General features: G+C 39.9%; 2 protein-coding genes and 3 long non-coding RNA genes across 10 annotated transcripts; 1 reads left to right on the top strand and 4 right to left on the bottom strand.

Annotated features, from left to right (window-relative positions):
• Window positions 1-232: 232 nt before the first annotated feature.
• On the bottom strand, window positions 233-8,693 carry LOC116062879. The gene is made up of 4 exons (XR_004108126.1): window positions 8,590-8,693; window positions 2,809-2,951; window positions 580-1,035; window positions 233-540 (listed from the first exon to the last, which is right to left on the bottom strand). It is a non-coding gene; the product is annotated as an uncharacterized LOC116062879 (long non-coding RNA).
• LOC116062872 (serine/threonine-protein phosphatase with EF-hands 2) lies at window positions 1,883-12,569 on the top strand. The gene is made up of 19 exons (XM_035991578.1): window positions 1,883-2,198; window positions 2,435-2,504; window positions 2,599-2,616; window positions 2,735-2,743; window positions 2,859-2,986; window positions 5,204-5,258; window positions 5,404-5,579; window positions 5,700-5,814; window positions 5,922-5,968; window positions 6,045-6,211; window positions 6,374-6,410; window positions 8,636-8,785; window positions 8,908-9,255; window positions 9,392-9,577; window positions 9,824-9,966; window positions 10,196-10,302; window positions 10,419-10,582; window positions 10,680-10,767; window positions 12,124-12,569. The coding sequence occupies exons 2-19, from the start codon at window positions 2,453-2,455 to the stop codon at window positions 12,306-12,308; spliced, it is 2,175 nt and encodes a 724-aa protein (XP_035847471.1). The 5' UTR covers window positions 1,883-2,198; window positions 2,435-2,452; the 3' UTR covers window positions 12,309-12,569.
• On the bottom strand, window positions 9,608-10,291 carry LOC116062880. The gene is made up of 2 exons (XR_004108127.2): window positions 10,182-10,291; window positions 9,608-9,955 (listed from the first exon to the last, which is right to left on the bottom strand). It is a non-coding gene; the product is annotated as an uncharacterized LOC116062880 (long non-coding RNA).
• On the bottom strand, window positions 12,502-12,976 carry LOC116062878. The gene is made up of 2 exons (XR_004108123.2): window positions 12,619-12,976; window positions 12,502-12,561 (listed from the first exon to the last, which is right to left on the bottom strand). It is a non-coding gene; the product is annotated as an uncharacterized LOC116062878 (long non-coding RNA).
• Window positions 12,977-15,079: 2,103 nt separating this feature from the next.
• Window positions 15,080-24,349, bottom strand: nup54 (nucleoporin 54). Of its 6 annotated transcripts, none has more exons than XM_035991576.1 (15): window positions 24,224-24,348; window positions 23,579-23,692; window positions 21,738-21,821; window positions 21,407-21,571; window positions 20,897-20,983; window positions 20,282-20,440; window positions 19,292-19,503; window positions 19,010-19,197; window positions 18,693-18,889; window positions 18,550-18,604; window positions 17,705-17,798; window positions 16,949-17,056; window positions 16,669-16,788; window positions 15,817-15,927; window positions 15,080-15,665 (listed from the first exon to the last, which is right to left on the bottom strand). In XM_035991576.1, the coding sequence occupies exons 1-15, from the start codon at window positions 24,264-24,266 to the stop codon at window positions 15,537-15,539; spliced, it is 1,866 nt and encodes a 621-aa protein (XP_035847469.1). In that variant the 5' UTR covers window positions 24,267-24,348; the 3' UTR covers window positions 15,080-15,536. The 6 variants fall into 6 exon arrangements, with proteins under 6 accessions (XP_035847469.1, XP_031173508.1, XP_035847470.1 ...); XM_031317648.2 differs by having other exon boundaries at window positions 15,469-15,665; window positions 21,536-21,571; XM_035991577.1 differs by lacking the exon at window positions 23,579-23,692 and having other exon boundaries at window positions 15,469-15,665; window positions 24,224-24,349.
• Window positions 24,350-25,395: the final 1,046 nt, after the last annotated feature.

Genomic DNA, 25,395 nt, shown 5'->3' with positions numbered 1-25,395 from the left:
CTCATTATATTCAGGTCTCAACTTCTCAGTGCTGGAACACTTTCAGAAATGACAAAAAACATTCCTCAGCAGAGTTTTAGTGGTGATTGTTACAACATGTTACATGTTACAGACTAAGAGGGTAACTCCAGTAATATTCTATGTTTCTTACTGTAAACAAATCCATGAAAAGAGTTAAATTATTCTGCTAGTATGTGTTGTTGGATTATTCCTCTGTACCAAAGACCTCCATTGTTGTCCAAAAACTATTAAAGCCACAGTGTCAAACTTCGAAGTTGGAGTTGGAAATTGGCTACAGATAATAAATATAACCAAATATAAGTTTGCTTGGTTTTTTATTGACCAGTGGTGTTTACATATCTAGGGGTGCATGTGAGTAAGTACACAAGTAGATCCTGCCTTGTGTCAATGGTTCAGGTGGCTGGTGGTGGTGTAATTAGTACCAATTGAGCATTGTTTAAATGCAACATCCTACTTGAGTATTACTGCTGATCATGTCCAACCCTTTATGAGCACAGTGTGCCCATCTTCTAATGGCTACTTCCAGCAGGATAACGCGTCATGTCACAAAGCTCAAACCATCTCAAACTGGTTTCTTGAACATGACAGTCCACTGTTCCCTAAATGTCCTCCACAGTCACCAGATCTCAATCCAATATAGCACCTTACAGTATACGTACATATATTGTATTGTATGTTAAATTGCATTGTCCCTATCAAATAAAATAGCCTTTAATTGAATTATTGTGGGACGGATTAACAAATTGTTGGTTTTAGTCTTTTCATGGGATTTGTTGTACAATAACAAAACACACACACATACACACACACACACACACACACACACACACACACACCTGAGGTCACTGTGGGATACTGCAGATTTCATGCTTCTATAACCATGCATGAATGAGCAGAGTCCTTGAGTTATCAGATGTCTCCCACCACTTTCTTGTTGTAGTACAGCTGGGAGTCACACCACAGATAGCTGCTGTTGGCTGGGATCACAAAGGGCCTTTCTAAACAGATGAAGGGCTGTGGAGGATGCAATGTGCAGATGTTCCACAAGCAGACAACACAGAAGACATTCTTGAAAGGTATTTCAAAAAAAAACAACATACAAGGTTTGAAAAACAGACTATTTTGGTATGAGGACTTGTTGTAAACAGAACTAAACAACTCTTAGGGTGTGATTCTCAAAATTGGAACAAGATAAAAATGTTTCAGAAATTTTTAAATGATTTAACTGTTTAACTGTTAACAGCTAACCAGCTTTAAAATTATTTGAACAACACCACATGCAGAATGAAAACATACCGAGTTATTACATAAAGACAGGGACGATATTTATGTTCTATGTGCAGCTTTTCTAATGCACATATTGCTTGTCTTCACCTAATACTTGTTCTACAAATATCTGATTTTTCTTGACGTTTTTATAACCCATATGGCAAATTGTTGTTCTAAGGCAACAAAGAAAATGTGGGTGGTGGTGATTGGTACATTATTAGAAGAACCCAACCTTTCAAAAAATAGGGTGAAATATTCATGCAGCAGATGGTTTATGGTGTTTCCATAACTACATCTACCATCTGTATATCTATAATATTCTGTATTACCGAACGTAAATTGATTAAGAAATGTGTCTGTATTTATAGAGAATAGACAGGTCCAGACTAGCCAGTGGTCAAATAAACTGTTAATGGAGATAATATTGACGTTATTATTATCATATGAGTCACAACAATGACACAGGCCTTGAGCACAGGCCAACACAACATCCTTTCAAAACAGACGCTGCCCTTTATCAGAGCCTTCATCCGTTTATTAAGCGTAGATGCCAGCCGTAGTAAGGTTTAATCCTAATCCACTTGCATCTTGTTTTGTTATAGCGATCACGGGGCCTTTCCCAAGACAGTTGGCTCTGCTATTCACAAGCTACTCAGCCAGTGTTGTGTTTGTGATAGATGGGAGTGTGTAGCTGCAGAGAGGGGACTTCCAATTAAAACATTACATCAACTGGGATCTTTGCTGCTGTGCCTAGGAAATGAAAAGGTCTAATTGATAACGTATGCTTTATTTTTTTCCATCCAAATTATAACAGTGTGGCTGGCAAGTTTGTAGAAAAAAATTACAAGGTTTCTTTAAAGGCGTAGAAAAAGTGAGGGTAGGTCATGAAGGAAAGGTAACGTGGCCAGGTAAGGTTCCTTTGGACCAATCCGGTACTTGATTTTTATTTGGGTGTTGATTGTTTTAAAATATTGTTTCGTAATATTTACTTTTAATAGGCCCTTTAGACAAGTGTGTATTCTATCCATACGTTTGCAATTGAGTTGTAAAACATCCAGTAGTTAGAAGAAATAATGCGAAAAAAAAGAAAATGTGTTATATAGAATCTCAGACTCACTCATACAAGTATCTTTATCTTTAACAGTGAAAACAGCAAAGGGTCATGGGATGTGGCATGGGAAAAAGTGAACTACAGCTGAAGAAATGTGACAGAGGTGCGGTCTTTATCTAAATCATTCTAGTGAATAGTCAAATGTTCCCTTTTTGCAATAATTTAATGTCAGTGTGATTGCTATTTTTCATTTCTAGTGAGCATCTCAGTTCCAGGTAAATATGGGTTTAATTCCATACAGCTTTACACTCAGTATCAATAAAAAAAAAAAAAAAGAGTTTCAATTAGCAGTGTTTGCTTACTTTTCTCTCAATTTTTCTGCACTCTGTGAAGCTGCCACTGGTAAGTCTGCCCGTCTAGATCTGACATAGGGAATTAATGTATTGGCTTTGGAAGAGGAATGTTACCTTAGCATGGTTATGATAAAGTGCTTTCTTCTTCTCTCCCGAATCTTCAGCAATCAGAGCGGCTCTGTTGATCCAGCGCTGGTACCGTCAGTATGCTGCCCGGCTGGAGATGAGACGCAGGTGCACGTGGAAAATCTTCCAGTCTATTGAATATGCAGGAGAGCAAGACCAGATCAAGGTGAGCTCACACAGTTTAGAACAATTTGGGGAAAAGGTTTGCACAGAATTATTATTAATTCATTTTCAAATTTACCCTAATTTGCCATAGCTGTAACAAACATCTCAACAATTGTTGGATGTACTGCCATGATGTTTTGAAAAGATGTTCATGGTCCCCAGAGGAAGAATGCTATTGACTTTGTCATCCTCTGACCGCAATTTATTCTCTTGCGGCTGACATTTGTGGTTCAGAGTGAAATATCTTAACAACTATTGGATGGATTGCCATGAAAGTTGGTTGAAATACTCACTGGCCCTCATTTATCAACCTAACGTAGAAACCAGCGCAGATATGAGCGCAGAAATCATCTTACGACAGGCTTCACGTGTAATTCATGAAACGTTCGTATCACACATATCACATAAATGCAGCTGCTGGAAACGATCGTAATTTAAATATCATGCCCCGATATATATTCTGGGTTTTGAGGCCTCGCCCCTACAATTTACGACATGGTGAGACGTAATCCGGCTAAGAAGCGGCACTTTTCAGAGGTGGAGATTGAAACCCTGATATCTCAGGTTCATTTGCACTAACGTGTGTACTATTTGGCAGCCTGAAAACTTAAATTAAAGGCTGTAGAAAGAATGCGGAATGGAAAGAGATCACTGATGCATTCAACAGTGTTGCCGTGGTAAATCGGACTCCAGCTGAAGTTATTTTAATTAAATACATCACCTTGACATATGTATACTATAGTCCTAATAGTAAAATGCAGGCTTATATTACAATCTCTTAGGCCTACATGGTGTACCTATATTTAAATAAACACACAGTAGCAGAGTTTATGCAGTGTCTTTTATTTTACTCGTGTTTTTTTTCATGAGTCATTGCCAGGCGACAGCTGTGAGGGAGAGCCTCCGCCCCCCGTGCTGGACCACCACCCTGACTCTGTCTCCTGACAGCAGAGTGGCTGGAAAAACAAGCCGAAATATGTCGGTCAATGGCAGAAATAAATCGTTCACTTGTGGCCATTAACAACACTTTAAAAGAGAAACGAAAACCTGAAGAATATATAAAAATGTTGTGCATCGTCATGTTTCCTGTATTGAGTGTCATTGCCAAACATAACACTATACCTTTTTAAAAGCGAAGAATAATATCCTGTCTCCTTCATATAGCCCCCAGTTGGGGCTGTGCTGTACACTGCTCTCTGGGCATCGGGTCATCTGGCTCCATCACTACATTTATGGCACCCTGTTTTCCTGTGCAATGTTGTGCAGAACCCCACAGGCTAAAACAATGTTGCAGACTTTTTCTGCCGTGTATAGTAGGGTCCCCCTCCCCATGCTGATGCAAGACAGAGCCATCTGCTCTTAATCAATCCGATGGAGCGCTCCACCGTGGCCCGTGCGCGTACGTGTGCACTGTTGTACCGGCGCCCATAGAGGTCTTCTAAAAGAGCCAGATCTGCCATTGCTGATAAGTGATCTGAACTGATGACTTCTCCTTCTCCTGTTAAGCTGATTATATGCTGCACCGCAAGTCCACACTGACTCGAAAACATGCGTACGAGCTCAGACCAGATGGGAGATTTTATCGCAGCCTACGCTCACGTTCAAGTTGATAAAATGCCTTACTTTGCGTAGGAATTGGCGTACGCCCGTCCTGCTTTTGTTTAGGTCATACGCACATTTCATAAATGAGGGCCAGTCTCTATAGGATGAATTTGAATGACTTTGGTGATCCTGTGATTTTAGGGCCACCATGAGGTTGATATTTTTGTATTTCATTGAAATTTTTCAATGACTACAAGATGGACTGCTGTGATATTCGATACGGAATTCATGGTCCTCAGAGGATAAATTCATATTTTTGGGAGTCCCTTAACTTTTCATCTAGTGCCATCATTGGGCCAAAATTTCAGTTTGTCCAATACTTTGGTTTATGGTCAAATATCTGCAAAACATTCACCTTCACATTCTCACCAGCCTCAGCTGTACTTTCTGTTTAATGCTAATTTGCAGATGTTAGCATGCTTACACTTAAACATAAGATGGTGAACATGACAAACATTATATCTGCTAATTATGAACATGATCAAAGTCTTTGTGAGCCGATGTAAGCATTTAGCTCTAAGCAGAGAGCTGCTAGCATGGCTTTGTCTATTCATATTTTCTTTGACGCTTCAAATAAATCCCTGTATTTTATAAATTCTATTTTTCCTTTCTGCAGCTCTACAATTTTTTTGGGTTCTTGATGGACCACTTCACTCCAGCCAGCAGTGAAAGTAAGACCGACTCTCAACTCCTGTGTAATTCACTGATTTGTAGGTTTCATTGATTGCTAACTCTACTTCCTGCTGGGAAACGTAATGTGGCTTTCCTTCACCACACTGATCCACGTCCCTCTTTCCCTCCCTTACTTTAACATAGGAAACCTTATATCTCACATCTTTCGCAAGAATGAATTCTGTCATGACACAGAATGGGAGAGATATTTTTGCTACAAGAGCATTGAGGTTACTGAGAGCTACACCGGTCCCCACCTGACTTTCCCCATGACCTTCTGTGGCGTGTCAAAGCTGGTGGAGGCCTTCAAGCACAAACAAGTAAGGACACAGGCACATAAAATACACTCAAGGCAGATAGTTATAGCAGACACAATATGTATCTAATGGATACCTTTTTCCTTAGGGCTAAGTTTATTCATATTTGTTTTTTCCCAGTAGCAGCTTCATGCTCGATATGTTCTGCAGCTTCTTGGAGAGACTTGGAGACTTCTAAGAATTTTTCCAAATATCAGTCGAATCTCCACCTACCACAACAAGCAGATTACGATATGTGGTACGCAGCAGCAGGCCTTTCCTGAACACATTTTGCACTGCTATTTTGTCACACATTCTTTTGTATTGCCCTTGAAACACTGCAATACATTATTTATCACTTTGCAGGAGATTTACATGGGCAGCTTGAAGACCTGCTGTTGATATTCTATAAGGTATCAACATGCAAATCATCATATTGACAGAAAGGGATGTTCATTTTAATTAACACCTTTAAATTAATCTGTCCAGAATGGTTTGCCGTCCTCTGAGAAACCGTATGTCTTCAATGGAGACTTTGTGGATCGTGGTAAAAATTCATTAGAGATCCTGCTCATCCTGTTTGGGTTCCTGCTGGTCTATCCCAATGATGTGCATCTGAACAGAGGGAACCATGAGGACCACATTGTAAACCTGAGGTAAGATAGTCCGTGTACTGCTTTCCTTTTCTTAAACTCCCATTTAGTGGCTTGTTCTGCCTGTTTTCTTAGTATTTATGTTTTTGTACATATGCTCATACTATATATATATATACGGCTAATGTGTGTACACTAATCTAGTTGTTTGTGTGTTTTCTCCAGATATGGTTTCACTAAAGAAGTTTTGGGAAAATATAGGGTAGGTCCTATGTATTTTGCTTTAACCTCACTATTACAGTGCTATATATATATATATATATATATATATATATATATATATATATATATATATATTAGGGCTGTCAAAAATAACGCGTTAATTTCGATTAATTAATCTGAGAAAAAATAACGCGTTAAAAAAAAAAACGCAAATTAATCCATTCCATATTGACGTTTGACCCGGAGCCGTTCTAGCCACCATTGGACTGTAAAATGAAGGAGGGAGACGAGAATGTGCTGCCTGGATCATTGATTGGAACATTTACTTGTAAAAATCTTCTTCCTGCCAACCCTGGCTACCGAAATCTGGTGCCACTGATATGTCTGCACTTCTCTCTGATGCTCTGAAGACGATAAAGGCAACACAAACACCGCTGCACGTGACGCTAGTTGACACTACACTCGACAGCAGCTAACGTTAGCCTACCGCTAGCTAGTTAACACTACACTCGACAGCAGCTAACGTTAGCCTACCGCTAGCTAGTTAACACTATACTCGACAGCAGCTAACGTTAGCCTACCGCTAGCTAGTAGCTGGATTAAACACGGTTACAATGCTGACAGCTAACGCTGAACGGTGTAAAGTTTGACTGTGTTTTACCAAAGCCTGTCTACGGAAAGCCGTTCCACTCCCTATTAAGCCCCATTGTACCTACTTTGGTTGCAGTTCCACTGGGGGTGATCACGGTCCAGTGCAAAATGAATGGGACCCTATGGAGCTAGACGGCTAAATTTGTCTCTTTCGCCTGATTGTCGATGAGAAATCTCAGATTTGATTGTAGTTTTTGCAAGTTCAACATGGATTATAGGTCGAAAGTTGAATTAACGAGTACTTATGCCCTTTCGATTTGTTACAGGTTGAGTCGTTGTTGCCCATAACACGCTAGCATTCTGCTAATGAATGCTGATTGGTCAGTGAAGGACAGATTACGATCGGAGATCCCGCTTGACGGCATCCGAAGCAGAACCAGAATGCCAGAGTGAATATTTCGGCGTGGTCTTTAAAACATTAGCAAACCTCTTTCTAGCACATGTATTAACAGGGAGAGCCTAACCTGTCAGCTGTGTTGTCGATGCCTCGAGAGAAAAAAGGAAGCGACTCAAAGCTTGAATAACGTTAACTAAACGTAATGGGAAAAGCAGGCTACAGCTAAATGGGAATAGCTGTCAGCTAGCGGTTAGCCGAATGAGCCGTTAGCTAAACTAACGTTAGCTTGCCTGTGGAGGCTAACGGCAGACCGCTACAATCAGCTAGCGGTTAGTCGAATTAGCTGTTAGCTAAACTAACGTTAGCTTGGCTGTCGACCGGAAGCGTGGAACAGATCGTGCAGTGTCGTAAATCCTCGTACAACCGCGCATGTGCAGAACGGATCGTGTACCGACAGTAACAAGCTGCAGCTGCCGTCGGAAAAACAACACAGACGGTGCGTTCATGAAACTGGTAAACTACAGCTTCGTGGTGCATTTGAAGTTATTGTAAATGTCCTTGGTGGTTGTTTTTGTCGTTCAACAGCAATTTACTAGTGAAATAAGTTATTGTTATACATTATTATTAAATCATTTAATTTTGACCATATGGCCTTAGCAATAAACAAGCCGTTCTTTAATGTCCAACTATTGTTTAGTACCCTTTGTTTTCTTTTCTTTTTTTACTTTCTTAGAAAGTATCGGTTCAGGCACCGTTAATTAAGTATGCGATTAATTTCGATTAATTAATCACAGAGTCTGTAATTAATTAGATGAATTTTTTTAATCGATTGACAGCCCTTAGTTTCAACCCCATAAAACTGTAGTTTGAGTCAATCAAACATACACCGTCCTGCTGGACGGCTGTGTATTATCCATAGCCGAAAATAGTGAATACACTATTTACTCCTGTTAAGGTACCATTAGCTAAAACCTACAGCTCCCAGCTTAGAATTAAAATGAAGCTATACCTTTGTGATGCAATTTTTTAGATCTACAAATGATTGCGACAGGCAGGGTAGGCAGGTTGAAAATCACAAATGTGAACCTCATGCTAGAAAAAAGTCAGGAGAATTCATCGTATGGGGATTGAATGTCTGTACAAAATGTCATGGCAATCCATGCAATATCTGTTGACATAATTCAGTCTGGACCTGGAAATTGCCCACATTTATTGTAATAATTACTCTTACTGTGTGTAAGTCATCGTAAGCTTGAACTTGTGAGCTTGGTCTGCAGGTGCATGGCAAAAAGATCCTAAAGATTCTCCAGAAGATTTTCAGCTGGCTGCCTCTGGCCACAGTGATTGATAACAAGGTGCTGATTGTGCATGGTGGGATCTCTGACACGACAGACCTCGACGCGATAGCCAGAGTGGACAGACACAAAGTAAGCGTTCAGCATTAATTAAATTAGCATATTTGGTGTGTTTTACAGGCAGAAAATCTAGTAATATTGTCATGATCAACCTATCAAGTTTATTTAATCTGTGTATTTTTGATTGTGCGAAGTATGGGTCGGCTCTCACGCCTCCGAAGCCCACCAAGCATGCAGTCAGTGGCAGTAAGACTCAGACAATAAACAACCGGGAGGCCTGTGGACCAGTGGAAGGCCGACGTCGAGTGTGTTCTCTGACTTACTACAGCTCGGGCCCCGCTCACAGGCACGCTCTTCCACGCCGCTCGCTCCACAACGCGCACATGCGCAGTCAACTCAACTGGTCGTTGGAAAAAGAGCTGAAAAAGAGGCGCAGGCTGGCAGGGTTTGACCAATCCTACGGAGAACTGAAGACGTCTGACTCTGACTCAGACCCGGAGTCTGGAGAAACAACAGAGACAGATGTGGGTGAGTGGAAACAAGTAAGTGACAGGAAGGATGTTGGATCTCAGTGGTTGTTACTGTTTTGGCAGATGTTCAACACTGAATATGTGCATGCACACATTTTAATATTTCCTGACTTTACTGATTTCACTATGATTGCTTCGGGCCACCCAGATAGTGGATGTGTTGTGGAGTGACCCAATGGCCCAAAATGGCTGCATTCCCAATGAGGTGCGAGGCGGAGGCTGCTACTGGGGGCCAGATGTCACTGAGGAGGTGCTGGGAAGACACAACCTCCAGCTCCTCATCCGCTCCCATGAGTGCAAACAGGACGGCTATGAGTTCTGCCACAACCGCAGGGTGAGCACAAAGATACACAGGACGTAGAGGTTAAGGTGGAATACTGATTATGTAAAAGTACTTTTGATTTTGAGTGGCTTTGGTAAGTATGACAGGAGATGAAAAACTGGAAAAAGTATAAGAATTTGCAAAATGGCTTAACACAAGTTGTTAAGCCCACTCATTTAAGCAGCAATCAATGGGTCACGTACAGAGTTTTTACTTTTTTACTAAGCCCATTTACTAAACGTCTTCTATTGCATTCAGGTGCTGACTATATTTTCAGCATCTAACTACTACGAGGTTGGCAGCAACAGAGGAGCCTACATCAGAATGGGCCCCGATCTGGTCCCCCACTTCATTCAGTACCAGGCCAGCAGGACATGCAGAGAGCTCACCCTGAGACAAAGGTACAAGTACAAGGCTGTACAGAATTTAAGATAACAGAAAACTATTTTAAAAACAATCATATGTATGTCCCACGAACATTCAAACACATAAAAGCTTGTGTGCACAGTGAGATTGTATTAACACAGTAGCTACATGTGGGGACACACTCAAATTATGATTATTTCCAAGTGATTTCAAGATTTATACAGTAGAAGTGAAAAAAATGTCTCTTTACCTGTTCTTTGTCAGTGTCGGGTGGACAGAGAGATCAGCTCTGCGAGCTCTGAGGGAACAACTGTTCGTACATAAGTCCGATCTCATCAGTGCCTTCCAGGAGTTTGATCCTAACAACAAAGGTACTGAGCAGCAGTGACAACTTTTAACACGTTAACACTCAGTTTTGCACAACAGTAGAAAACTTATCGTGTCAGTATGTAAATAACTCCACTGTATATTTGTGTCTGTGTCTCAGGGATGATCTCTCTGAGGCACTGGGCCAGCGCCACAGAGAGAGTACTGAATCTGGGTCTGCCCTGGAGGTTACTGCGCCCTCAGCATGTTAGCAGCACCCAGTATGGCATGGTGGACTACCAGCAGTGGATAAGGGAGCTCTCCATCACTGAGCCCAAACAAGAGGTCAGCCTTATACCACTACTGTCTAATATCCTTCTTCCTCACCCTGTCTCTGACACACAGTTGCAAAATTTTGATTAAGTTGTCTCTTCCATTTCAGATCTCAGATAACAGCATCCTGGAGACTATGTACAAAAACCACTCTAACCTAGAAACCATCTTCCGAATCATAGACACAGATCACTCAGGTCAGTAAGCAGCTTTGCCTGGATCCCAGACACTAGCTCCATGTCTTTCTCTCCTTTTTAGGCGGCATGACTTCATGGATGTCCAGACTGAAATATTTCAAGAACAATAAGATGTGTTGCAATAAAATGTTGTGCTGACATTCATGGTCCACAGAGGATGAAACCCTGTTGACTTTGGACATCCTGACTTTTCCTCTGGTGCCTCCAGAAGGCCAAAGTTTATGCAGTAAAAATATCTCCACATCAACTTAATGGATTGCTATGAACATGTTAAACTAAGATGGTGGAAATAGTAAACATGTTAGCATACTGAAGTTAGCATTAAGCTCAAAACACCACAGCCTCACAGATGGCTACAAGCATGGCTGTAGACTCTAAATCTTATCACTTTATGTTGGAATTTCTGAGAGGATTGAAGTGTATTTGGCAAGTTTTCGGAGACTTGCACTGCTTACTCCAGTATGTATTGTTCTTTCAGAGTTGCGTTTCCTGAATCTCTACAACAAAAATGGGAATATATATATATATATATATATATATATATATATATATATATATATATATATATATACACACACACATATATATACACCTGTATTTGTCAAAGATTGTTATCAAGGTCTTTCTATAAGTGTTAAAGCAGCCATATTATGCTCACTTTCAGGTTCATAATTGTATTTTAAGGTTGTACCAGAATAGGTTTACATGGTTTAATTTAAAAAAAAAACACCATCTTTTTGTTGTACTGCAGTGCTCTCTCTCACTGCTGCAGATCCTCTTTTCACCTGGTCTCTGTTTTAGCTACAGAGTGAGACCTCTTTTCTTCTTCTTCTTCTGTACTATCTTTGATTGCACTGCACATTGCTATTGAGAAAAAGGTAGCATGCTAGTGTTAGCATGCTAGCGTTAGCATGCTAGAGCGTTAGCATTAGCATGCTAGAGCGTTAGCGTTAGCATTAGCATGCTAACGCTACGAGGTAATGGTTGCGGTTAGCCTGCTCGTTTCGGCTTGTGACATCACAAGCCGTGCCGATTTTGAACAGCTCACCCAGAGACTGAAGGCAGGACACATTCAGAAACTGTATCTCACTCTAAACAGCATGGGTGGATTTTTTGCAAAGTTTGTATGTGTGTGGAAGCACCAGAGACACAACATAACACCCCAAATCCCAGAAAAAGTGATTTTTTTCATAATATGGGCACTTTAAACATACTCTTCACACCTTCATTAAAACACCTTTCAACTAAATGTGAGTCAACAAAAGGCATGACATGCAGACACAATACTATTTTTTTATGCTACACACAGTTGGGAAGTGTACAACTACATGCTCCCTCCTTTGTGTTTCCTTCTAGGTTTGATCTCTTTTGAGGAGTTTCGTCAAACCTGGAAACTCCTGAGCTCTCATCTTCAGACAGAGATCAGTGACAAGGCCATCGCAGACCTGGCGCAGAGCATCGACTTCAACAAGGACGGGGTCATTGATATCAATGAGTTCATGGAGGCTTTCAGGTTGGTGGATATCTCTGCACATACCTGAGGGCCTGGACTAGAAGCTGTAGCTGTACCTGTTGCTCTGCTGCATAGAGGAAACCAACAACTGTCTTGGATAGACTTGGTCACCTGGATACACATCTGTGGAAATTAAAATGTATAGTAGTGTCTTATCCATTTCACCTGTGCATATCAATCTAGATCTCTTGTACTGCTTATATTTTTGGCTCTCTTTTTTACCTATATTTATGTAAGAAGTTAGTGTATTAAGGATTTATGTGTGTAACTTAATGACCAACCTATTTATGTAAGAAGTTAGTGTATTAAGGATTTATGTGTGTAACTTAATGACTAACCTAGTTATGCATAAAAAACATGAAACACCTGATGTTGTCTTTGCCTTTGGGGAGTACTACTGCATATATGAAATCCATGAAGTATAAAGTTTTTTGTGGCTCCAGAGGGAGATGTGCAAAGTCTGATAAATGTCCTCAAGTGATGTCACTTGAGTCAGCGTTGTTTGGGACTGAAGATGACAAGTTTGAAAATGAAAAACAAAACCTGGAGATGTGGATTTAGGAAGAGGATAGCTTACCAGACCTCTGTAGCTTGCTCCTCAGCTCTGCTTGAGGTTACATTAGCTGCTACTAGCATAACACACCCAAGTCTCTGACCCAATAGTCACAGAAGAAGAATAAATAAATAAATAAAATAAATAAATTTAAAAAAAAAAGACAATATCTCGGGTTCTTTTACATCAACTTTGACTTTTTTTCTGTCCACCATGAGTCCAACAATGTTATAGAAGTGCAGCGCTAAATCGGTGAAATAATTTTTAAAGTGAAGTGTGTTTTGCTGAGAATAGCTGTTACACACCAACCAGACGGCCGACTGTCGGCAGAAAAGGCAGTTGGACTGATCAGTCGGGTCCCCGAGGTCCAAAAAATGCCTCAAAACACATTGAGGCGACGCCGACTTGAGTGTACGCTCTGCACGTGCGCGAAACGTAATACGTCTCCATAGCAGCAGGCGGCGCTTCTCTGTAGTTTCCCAGAAAATGAAAACCGGCAGCTGATAGGACGAACGCGTCACGTGGGTCTTTTTTCTCCGGAAACTCACAGCCAGACTGTCATGGCGGCTTGTTCAGAATACGATCTCATATTCTACTAAAATAGTTAACCGAAACGTGTTTCTGAAAACATTTTAAGCGAGAAATAGGCCATACAGTTGCTGAATCTGTCTTCATTTCAGATCGACAAAGGTCAGTTTAAAAGATTTGTCAGATTTTGAGAGGCTCACCCGCTCGCCATTTCCGGGTGAGTCCCGACTGCCCTGTCTCCGACTGAGCATGTCGGGTTGGCCAAAATAAAGGCCGACAGCTCCTCCAAAATGGAGCTTGATCAAATTTGAGAGAAGGAATACAATTCTATTAGTAATGGTATTGCATTCAACAGTCTATAAAAGATAAAACTCCTGCATCAAAATGTATGCATGAGTATTAAAAACATTAGGAACTACGGGCCCACGGAGTGCACAGACCTCCGCCAAGGCCAAATGCCCAACATTGCATTGTTAACAAAAGTGGAAGATAGTTTGTATATTCGGATCCGCTCCAAAATCTATTGGGTTCTCCCTTAGCCCATGCTACACCCTTCCACCAAGTTCATTACCTCCAACATTACCTCCTTGGCTGGGTTAATACAAAGCAGTATCAAAAGCCAAAGCTACCAATTCTGAATAATGTTTTGCATGTATCATCTTATTCTGCAAAACTATAGTGACTACAGTCATCAGTCACTACTCCCAGTGTCCTTTACTTCTACCTGTGCTCTGAAAAACAGTGTGTAATTCAGACCCTTGGGTTATCGGTGACTCTAATGCACGAGGGGATATAATCTTTCGGAAAGCGGCTTAATCAGTTCCACTGCCACCAGTCCTGAACCCAGGAAATGAATCCTATCAACTCAAGCCCTACTTTGATGAGATGCTGGAAAGGGCTCATCTGAACGTAAACACTGGTGACGTGGGATGTCCCATATTAGTATCACAACAATGCAACTGTGATAGAAATGCACCAGTGGCATCTTTCTTGGCAGATTCCAAATTCAATTCAATTTTTTTTTTTTTTTTTACTTTTCTTTAACAGAAACATCATTTGTATGTCCATAAAAAAAAAAAACTGATTAAATATTTTTTACATTTTCTCCAAAAAACAGTTTGCAGGAATTAAAGCAACAAAAACAAAATTTAAATTTTTTTTCAGGCCAAGTAATATTCCCCATCTATAAGTTGTATTTGTAAAACAAGCTCCAGAAGAGAACCCCACATACTGTATAAGGGCATCCTGTGTTTTTTTACTGCAGAAAGTTAAATTAATTTCAGTCCGAAATATAAACAGTTATCATAAACACGTAGTATAGATATGAATGGGGACGACACATACAGTATATATATATATATATATATATATATATATATATATATATATATATATATATATATATATATATATATATATATATATATATATATCATTGTATAGATATGAAAGGTGATGAAACGGCAAAAAAGTCACACCTACAAAGCACCCTGCACCCATGTTACAGGTTAGAGCAGCCACAGTGTGGCTGCTCTAACCTGTAACATGGGCGCCAAAATGAAAACGAAAGATTCCGCAACGCACACACGCTGCTCAGGTAGGTGCAGTTAGACAGGCAAGAACATGTTGTTGTTGACAGTAATACAGAAAAGAAAACCCTGAAAAATGAGGCTACCCTTACAGTACGTACGCAAGGAAAGGGATGTAGTGAAGAACTTGTTTCATTTTAAATGAAATTTATTAACATGTTAACATCTGCATAAAAAAAGAAATACAAAGATATATTTACAATGTATTCAATCACAACACACTTTCAATCCCACGACTTGTTTACATGCCAGTCACAATCATTGTCTCATATCCATAATCTGATTTACCATAAGGAAAGCTAGCTATTATTAGACAATGTTGAGTCTGTCCATTAAGCTCCCTCTATATCAGTCCGGAAAGCACAGATTAACCAGTCATTGTTTGGCTGGTACAGTGGGGTAAAGTCCTGATAAAATGGTGATCAAGAGAATAACTTCTCCAAATTCAGAGGCCCTCCTATGATCAAACCTAAACGGTGAAAGGTTTGCTTCTAGAATAATCCAATATCATGAGAAAAAGGACAGGTTGACTCAAAGGATTGGTATTAAGAGTCAGAGCATATGTATGTGTGCTGGTAGGGTAGACTCAGCTCAGCATGCCTCCTCTCATGTGTCCACTGTCACTCAGGCCGTGCTCTATGAGTTTGATGTCTTCCAAGTCATCTTTGATGACGCTGATCAAATGACTTAAACCATCCTGCTGCTGTTTCAAGTGCTGAAAGTGACAGATAAGAAAGAAGTGTTTCAGTTAATGCCCAACATTATTAAAAATATTTTGTCATGGTCTAGAGAACTGTACATTGGGAGGTATGGAACTAGAAGTACAGGGCACAGATAAGATGAATTTCGTAAATGTGCCGACTCACTTGTTTGATTTCCCTGAGAAGGTCTGCATCAACACTGTAGCGTTCTTCTGATCTCACAGCTCCAAAGTGATTCTGCATGCGGATTTGGGACATTAATTCATTCAACCGACCCTGGAGAAAGAAAAAAAATGCAACACAAATATTGTAAAATATTCAGTTAAGACTTTGTCTCAACTAGTGGTTTGATCTTTAACGGCCCAAAATACAACTTGTGTTTATGCTTAATTGCGTTCTGATTGTATTTGAGAATAAAAGGTAACCTGTGGAGTTTTTTTTTTTTTTTTTAACCTCCAGTAGCGGTATGGAGCCTATGAGTGGATCCCACATGTGTTTATCTCATGGGTTATGCAACACACATTCCTGCCAATAGAGTCACATTATTTCACTGATCTACTGGTGGCTGTAATACGCCAAAATACACCACTTGCTAGCAATTATGAATGTAAACAATGCAGGTTTCAAACTTCTGAGAAAAACAAACCATGCATTTTAGAGAGGAACACCCATTTAAATAAAACATTCAGGGTACTCAGCACTCAGGGTACCTTTAACTTAATAAGGATTGCAATGTTAACCATAGGATTCAAAATAATAGCCGAAATAATTACTGGAATACCACAAATACTGTAGGACAGTTTATCTTATTAGTAAACTACCAACTGGTCTTACGAAAACATTGTTTTATTTAGAAAGTCCTTGTAATTAAAACCTATAAATATGGTAACATACAATTTCAAACATGCAGTGAATCCTAAACATTTGACCCTAATTTCAAGTCTAGTAAGCTTAGTGAGTGAAGAAATAAGTTCTGTCAGCATGTATTTCTAACTCCTACAGTTCAGACAGACTTACCTTGAACTGTGTGGGAGCATTTAGTTCAGACTGAATGGTGTCCAGCTGCACCCTGAGATGCTCCTCATCCACTTGGATAGCATAACCACTTTTCCTTTGAATCTCCTGTTTTATCAGCACCTGCAGGGAACATAGGAACGTAGGAGGAGTGTTAAACATGATAAGAAATACCGGAGCGGAAAACAACAAAGAAGGAAAAGGCATTCATTTAAACTCGATGAAATGTGGAGATGGTATTCATCAACAAAAAATCCCTGAACAAAAACGGTGAGGCAGCTACCTGCAGCACCCTGTGAGAGAGATCCATCAGCTTCCTCTTGTACTGGGCAATCTTGGCCACAGTGGTCGCCTGGTTCTTCTGCAGTTCACTGATATCACTGGAAATAATCTGCAAGTCCATATTTGTGTTTTTTAGTGAGTAAAAACAGTAGTAAGGAACATTGTTAACTTGTTTAGCATTTCTCCAATGATTTCAAGTTATATTTTTCAGACCTATCACGCTGAAAACAATCTGTGCCCTGTTGCCCTACCTTAGAAATATAATGTATTTTGGACTTTTGTGACATTTTTGATCAACAATGGACTAAAATTGAACAATAGATGCACACTGTTGTTACATTGTTCCTCTGTCTGTGTATTGGGAGAGGTGAGTTACCTTTTAAGCCTCTTTCTCACATGATATATTTGGTGTAAATATCCTCAAATCCAAACCATGGTTAACAGAGAAAAATAATGCTTATATGTACTGTAAATGTGAAGAGGATTCCCCCTTTATTTAGTGTAAGCTATAAATATATTTTATATATTAACCAAAATGATTTAAAATTCTCTAAATCCTGACACACAGCTCTTTTTGTAATAGTAATTTCAGCTGTAAACAACCTGTTGGCAGCTAGCATGAATTAGACATCTGCGTACTCTGTCCTTGACACCACAAACTTAGTTTCAAAATTCCTTTGTCGATAATCAGAAGACACTGTGCCAACGTCCGGAGTCTTTTTCACATTTGGAGAACAACAGCAGTGTTTTCACTTACATCCACTCTGGTCTGGTGCTGTTTGGTCATTTGCTCCTGGATCTGCAGCCTGCGACGCAGCTCCTTAAAACCCACCATGGGCACTGGTATTAATCTGGAAAAAAAAACATAAAAAAAAAACTTTAATGCCAACATGCCTTACCACCGAAAGTTAAGCTTCCATTTTTATTGAACAACCAACAGCCAGTTAAAGCTGTGGCATAATGGGCATTGGTCAGGAAACAGTCAGAGCCATATTTGTCATGTGATAAAACTGCTAAATATGTTGAGAAAATAAAGGCTGTTAACCTTTAATACTGTATATCATATTCCACTTATGGAATATGGCTTAAAGCTGCTGTGGGTAGAATGCAAAAAAACCTGAAGAATTTACAGTAGTGTGAGATCTCTTCCTGCAGCTCTCCCTTTTCTGCCGCACGGCAATGCATGCACATACCAGCCAATAGGTACGCTCCCTCTCTGAAATGACCTGTGATTGACCCCAGTCTCCCATCACGGGCTAGATTTACTAAAGCTTTAGAGGAGATGCAGAAGTCTTGTTTTCTCTCAGACCACTTGAATTACAATATGCTATAAGATCATTATGGAAACTTTACCCGACACCACCAAAAATGAAAGTGCCTAAAACAATTATAAGGGCACTAGATTCAGTCTTAGCTCTGGCTGAGCCACCTTACAATCATTGGTACGGTAAGTGGTGTTACCCAGTACGGTGAAATGGGGGGAAATCAAGATGCAGCGACTGGAGGATCTTCCAGTCTTTTTAACCGTTTTCCCCCCTCCCCAAATTATTCATATACCACCCTTTATGGGACGTTTTGAACACACGTATTTAACCAACTTACTTCTCTGGGTCAGGGTTGTCCACCTTGGCCTGCTCCCAAATGATAGGGTCCACTCCTATTAAAAAGAGACATAACCTCAGAAGTGAATCACATACCAAAAATCTGTTGAATTCAGCGAGATGATGACACATACATGCATTTACCTGCAGGTGCATTTTGCAGCAGCTGTTTGAGCTGTGCTGGAGACAGCTCTGTGCGCGTGACAGACATGGCCACTCCAATCTGTGTGAGCTGGATCTTGATGTTGGCCTGCTCTAGATAACTGAAGAGTGTGGTGGCGGGGATCCGCTTGGAGGTGCCATTGGGAGAACGCTCCACCACGTAAATGATCACCTCTGTCCTGAGAGACAGAAAACACACAAATAAGAACCCAGATTTCTTTTTGAGGAAACTCTTTTGAAAGTAATTAGAAAACCATGTGTGTAGTAGTGCTACTTAATGACATATTATAGAAACGTACTGGTCATTGGGCAAGGCTTTGACACAGTCCACATTGACAGTGAGTGTCTGGTTGCTTCCCAGGACTTTGTGGAGGCACTCCACCAGCTGCTGCTGCTGAGCTCGCACATCAGCTTCCTTTTTATTGAGAAGCAAGATCACGAAACCATCCTCATCCTTACTCACTGGGACGCAGCTATAGCCCACCGCCTAGGAAATACAAGACACAGAGGACTTCCATTTGATGAAATTCAAAGACACCTAACAACACTTTCAACCACTCTAATGAACGATTAGCCGTTACCTTGAACCTGCAGAATGGGTTCTCCTGGGTGAAGTCAACCGGTTGGTTGTTGTTGCTGTAGTAGCCCTTCCCAGTGCCCCAGTAAGCCTGCAATTGGTTCCATTTGGCTAAGATGGAGTCACGCTCATCTCCTAACAAGGTGGGAGCTGACAGAGCAGTGACCTGCTGGTAAAGCTGGCTGGGCTGAGCCTGTTGCTGGCCAAACAAGCTTCCTGGTAGAGGAAAGGAGGTAAAATGACATCTTAGATTGTCTTATTCTTTACATTTTCTGAAATATCTTTAGGTCTTTGTTCATAGGGGAAACCTACTGATTAAATGATTAATGTTATTTTATATCATATATATTTTAATATGAGGAAAGTCACTAACAAGTCTTCCAACTTTTTACACTCTAATGGTTTCGTATTTCGGCTTTGGCTGCACACTGTTGGATTGATGATGATGTAAATCTGTAACTTTCTGCTTGTTGTCGCCCTCTACAGTGAAAAGAGGTGTACAGCACAGTTGGTAGAGTTGTTGTAAAGGTTATGTTTGAGACTGCTGTGCAAAAAATAAAAAAAATAATTAAAAAATAACTGCAAAAACTAACAAGAATCTATGATACTGCAGTTCCCAGTACAGTGGCAAACTTTACTGGCACTATCATCTAGGACAGGCTGAAAAGCATTTCTCCAACAATGGTCAATGTGCTCATTTGTGCATTTTATCAGTGTTTCCCACAGATAAGAAAGCATTTTGTGGCGGGGGGGGGGGGGGGGATGGTCGGTCGTTGATAGTGCGGCACACCGCCACAAATTAGTCTATGTGTGGGAAACACTGTTTTATGATGACCGTCCAAAAAACAGATGGGCAAATTTGTAATTTACTTACTTAAAAACAAATTACGGATATGAGCTTTAATGTTCTCTCCGACGACTGCCTTGTCTAGGGCATCATCTTCTAATTTTCACATGGAAACACAAACTGTTATTTGGAAATCCGGGGTCTCACCTGGCTGCTGCTGAGTTGGCTGGATATTAAAGCCTCCAAACCCACCCAGGCCAGTTGTTCCTAATCCAGTACCAAATCCTGTTGTCCCAGCAGTGGTCCCAGCGCCAAGCCCAGAGGAGAACCCAAAGCCTTTGTTCTGCGTGTTACCAAACAGGCTTCCTAAAACAGAAGAATGTGCCAACACAGTGAGAAAATAAAATCTACATTAATGCTTCTGATCTTTACAAAGGAATCACTGCATGAGTGACAATAAGGACGTATGCACAGTGGAATGACAGACACCTTATGACATATTTATTGGCTTTTCGACTTAAAACTGAGCGTGCAACAGTATGCAACAGCACAGCTTTAGGAGTAAGGTTTAGAAAACTGAAACCAAACAAACCATTTCTCACCCTGCATTGGGCCTCATTAAATAGCACTTGCATTGGTTATACACTGGTTATTTTCATCCTAATGTAAGTAGTGATGATTTTGACTCAGTTGAGAAAAACCCTCTTTTGAAAAACAAAATACTGTGTGTGCATGCATATTTTACGTCCTGCACATAAATGTCAACAAAAAGAAGGGACCATTCATATTTCTTGTTAAGACTGAATGCAGTACTCTACTGACCTGTGGTGTTAGAGGGAGTAGCAAAGCTAAAGGTGGACCCTGGTGCAGTAGCAGTTGTTGTATTTGTTCCAAATCCACCAAATGCACCTGAGAAACAAAGAAAATCATGCCAAATGGAATAAAGAAAGTGACACAAAAAGGAGGTGAGAGACAGATAAATGGAGGAAAGAATAAAATTGCTATTTGACATATAGCAGAAGAGAAAAATCATGACTTAGCTTTAAGATTAATAAAAAGGAAAACTGAATTGTATTTCCATTTAGCATTGTTCTTCTGTCTTACAGAAAGGGTGAACATTTACGGTTTATCTACAGGAATCAAATGAGATGATTACATAATTCAACATTTTGTTTCCTCATGCAAATGACAACAACAATGCATGGCATTTTATGAGACGAAGCAACATGTGAGACGAAAAATCACTGCACCACAGAGATGTGAAAATGGATGAAAGTGTGTGTTTACAGACAGACTGTACTGATTAATCAATCAATCACAAAGGTCATCTACCTGTGCTAGCCAGGCTATTACCAAAATTGAAAACAGTGCCAGTGGTGGTTGCTGTACCAAAGCACCCCACATTAAAGCTGACTGCTGCTGGGTTGGCATTTAAACCAATCCCCCCAAAACTAAACCCACCAGCCGTGGTGTTTCCAGCTCCCAGCCCCCCAAATCCTGCAGCCAGCGGAGGCAGGCAGCGGAAAAAGAAAGAATGACATGGAGGAGTTAAATGACAAAAGGTCAGGCCTCGTATCTGCTTATTCATTGTAATAACAGTCTTCCGGTACCTTAAAAGAGGCAGGACTAATAAACGTTGATTTGTACATAACGTGTATCTTACCAGTGTTGGTGGAGCCAAAACTAAATCCTGTGGCTGGTGCAGCAGCAGTGGTGGTGGCTGCCCCAAAACCAGGGGCGGTAAGAGCTACAAAGAAAAAGCAGACACAAGATAGGGAGTCAGTTAAAAACCCTAGCGAATCTGACGGCCGGCTGGCCGGTCGACCCGACCAAATTGCACAAATTTGGTATGACTGGAAAGCTGAGACTCTTGTGGATTAATTTCAGTCTTTCTGATTTACCGTAACTACCATATGACGGCCAAGAATATATTTGAGTATCAGCCACGGATAAATCATCTTTCCTTTGATATCATTCACGCCTTGTGGTGCCCACAGAGTCAACAGAATCTACTCTAGTATGTACAAATTATATACAAATGTCCCATAAAAAAACACAAGGGACACACCACAATGATTTAAGAAAGTTAACAGATCGGATTTTCACACTAATTGGCTTACATCAACATGCATTTAACTTAGTACAAAAAAGGTGTACGATTGGTAAAGCTTTGCAGCGATGCCCAATTGAGTGTAATTATCTAAGGTGATTCAAGAGTCTATTTCTACTGCTACTCCACCACCTTAACTTATTATAGACTACCATAATGATGCCAAACCCACACTAAATAACTGAAAATATTACTAGCCCTACATCATCACTGCTTTAAGTCCTGTATTAATATTGTATACCACTGTGTGTTGGTTTCCCCCCGTTTATTTTAACCTGATCCTAAACTTAGCCCTGGCTTACTAAAAACTGGAGTTGGTGCCAGGGCGCTGCACTCCTATGTTGAGGGTGTGTTAAATGTGAGAGGACAAATTTCTTTTGTATGCAAGTGCTGAGAAATGACAATAAAGGAATATTATTGGTAACTCTTTATAACCATCATTGATAAATGGGAAATTTAATAGTTATTTGACTGTTATCAACCAATGAACTCATGATTTATGTTTACTAATTATTAGTAATGTCATAATTTATGTTTTATCATTAGTTTATTGTAATATAAAAAGGATTAGTTTATACATTTAGAAAGAGTTCTTTGTCAATGGTTCAAAATGTTTTGTAAACATTGTTTGGGTGGCTACTATAAAGTTGCAACTAATGCTTATGAAAAATGATTAAGTGGTTTATAAAGCAGAAAGTAACATTAATTTGGCCCATTTTAAATATTAAATATAAAATATAATATAAATATTAAAAAGTATTGATTGTTTGTGCACTGACATAAGCTATCTAAATAATGTTTATAGATGCTTTACATTGTATTTATTACCCATTAACAAGGTATTATAATCTTATAATCATCAATTACAACTTTATAATGGCCATCCAAATAATGTTTAGACAGTTTAAAAATGATTTCTTAAAGGTTTACAAATCATTGGGTAAGCATTACCAAATACTTTAATAATCATAAAATGTGTGATGTGTGCAACAATAAACTGTTAAAATAGCAAACTAAAGCATTATCAATAGTTCATAAACATAGTTAATGATGCCATTGTTGACAGTTATATCATTATAAACTTAACTTTAACTAACATATTAATTTACCATGTATTAGTGATGGTTATTATGAAGTATTACCATCTTGTCTTATTTAAACCCCAACCAGTCATTATCGGAGTCGGGGACGGACATTTGCAAAAAAACAACCAGTGACTCCTCGCCCTTGAAGCCTTTTCTCATGTGAAACCAAAATATATATAAATATACTGCTCTCACGCAGGTGGGACAGTTCCATTGTGGCATCTCTCCAACAAAAACACAGCCGAGCAGCTGTGTTTACTGCGGGTTATTGAGGTGCCCCTTCAGTGGGAATCAGATCTCTGGACTTACTGCCGAATCCGGATGAGGCGGTGGTGGTGGTGGCTGCTGGTCCAAAGCCAAATGCTGCTGTTGATGCTGCTGTGGTTTTGGCACCAAATGAACCGAATGAAAACCCGGACGTGCCTTCACATGAACATAGAGATTGCTATGAGTGTTGGGTGAGACGTTAACGTACAGCTACAGTGGATTCCACAAGCTGCAAGCTCATGTTTTTCAAGGAGCGTTATCTTACGCGGATAAACACTAGCTAGCTAGCTAGCTAGCTAACTTGTGAGTATTCATTAGCCCAAACAGCTAACGTTAGCCAAGGGCTAGCTACATCATAACGGTACACATACAGTAATGAACGTTAACTAGCGAGCGCTGTTTCATTGAAGCCTAGTTTAACATTTAAACGAGTTAACCTATTACATAGCTGGCGAAACAGCTAGCTAGCTAACGTTAACTGCAAGTCTCAGACATCTAGAAAGCATTTCGCGTTACGTTTATCGTTGGCCCGGTAACGTAGATGATCCCAGGAGGAGTGCGCTCACCATTTATATGTATTAGTAACGTTAGTGTATACACACCAACATAACGCTGTTTTGACACTTTATGAGTGACATATTTCCAGCCTCAATAAAATACTCCCAAATCAAATTAAAATGTACTTACTTGCCGCTGGATTACTCGTGGCTGCGCCAAAACTGAACGCCATGTTGACCGTCTTCTTCTTCTTTGGGTTTAAATGGCAGCTTGCATCCTTAATGTGGCACTACTGCCATCTTCTGGAGTTAGTTAACTCCTACAGTGTATGTCAGATTTCCAATGGATTTCCCTCGTGAACCCTGTTTTCATTAGGAAGCTGACCAAGCATGTGTCTGCCTTGCCCACTTTCACCACACTCCAGTATGTTCTTTACTCCTGCTTCTGTTAGCCCTAATTTCATATCTTCCAACATTTAATTTCTTTCTCTCTGATACATGTTTCCTGACCAGTAGGCCTACATGCGCTAATAGTTTATGATACCTCACAATGATCACGAAAACAGTTGGATACTTTCCTATAATGTTATGTTTGCGGTTTAGGTTGTTGTGTCCAATTCTCAGCCTGCTTTTTGTTACTTGCCATTTCCATTTGGTTCCCCATACCTACTCATTTTTGAATGAGCGTAAATGTCTCCTTTATAATTGCAAAACAATGCTTTTGCCCATGTTGAGTTACTTTTCTCCACACTGCCTTTTCCCTCTGATTTTGATCATTTAAATCAGTCAGGTTAGCAGTTGCAATGTCAGATATCTAAATTTAACTTATAAATGACTTAAAGCTGTAATCTTGAATATTTGTTTTTAAATAAATCTCTGTTAAGTCACTATCCATCAATGAAGGAGGTAACACAATGGTGACTGAGCCTTTGGCCCACTGATGAAAGTATTGCGATATTTATATATTTGCAGTATTATCAACTGGGTTTCTGGCGTGACATCTCCCGAGAAAAAATTGAACTATGCACACGTTTCTGAAAACTTGAAGCTCATGTATCGACAAGACTCAGAACTGACAGACAACAGAAATAAATGAGATCCATTCTATTTCTTTGCTCCAAACTGCTAAACTCTGAGCACATTTCCATTGTTTTCATTAAAATAGAAACTCTAAATCCCCCAGGAACCAGTGAAATATTAAGGATTGCCACATTAAATTAAAAACTCTCTTTCACTTCAGCAGTACATTCTCTAATTTGATAAGCGATTGTATGGATTTCTTGCTTTTACTTCTCTAAAACAAGACCCAAACTGTCAAAAAGGCTTAAATAAGGAAGACACATTTACTGAAACTACTTTTAT

This window comes from Sander lucioperca, chromosome 14 (assembly GCF_008315115.2).
Source record: "Sander lucioperca isolate FBNREF2018 chromosome 14, SLUC_FBN_1.2, whole genome shotgun sequence".
Lineage (NCBI taxonomy): Eukaryota > Metazoa > Chordata > Actinopteri > Perciformes > Percidae > Sander > Sander lucioperca.
Note: the sequence above shows the minus strand (reverse complement) of the source record. Positions and strands in the feature narration are given on the sequence as shown.

Bases quoted from the DNA above. Each gene is read 5' to 3' on its own strand.
- LOC116062872 (XM_035991578.1), top strand. From the start codon at position 2,453: ATGGGATGTGGCATGGGAAAAAGTGAACTACAGCTGAAGAAATGTGAC. The intron at 9,578-9,823 runs GTGAGCACAAAG...TATTGCATTCAG, and splicing joins AGTTCTGCCACAACCGCAGG to GTGCTGACTATATTTTCAGC. The intron at 10,583-10,679 runs GTCAGCCTTATA...CTTCCATTTCAG, and splicing joins TCACTGAGCCCAAACAAGAG to ATCTCAGATAACAGCATCCT.
- nup54 (XM_035991576.1), bottom strand. From the start codon at position 24,266: ATGGCGTTCAGTTTTGGCGCAGCCACGAGTAATCCAGCGGCAA. The intron at 19,504-20,281 runs GTGAGACCCCGG...TTCCTCTACCAG, and splicing joins GCCAACTCAGCAGCAGCCAG to GAAGCTTGTTTGGCCAGCAA. The intron at 15,666-15,816 runs GTGAGTCGGCAC...TGTCACTTTCAG, and splicing joins TTCTCAGGGAAATCAAACAA to CACTTGAAACAGCAGCAGGA.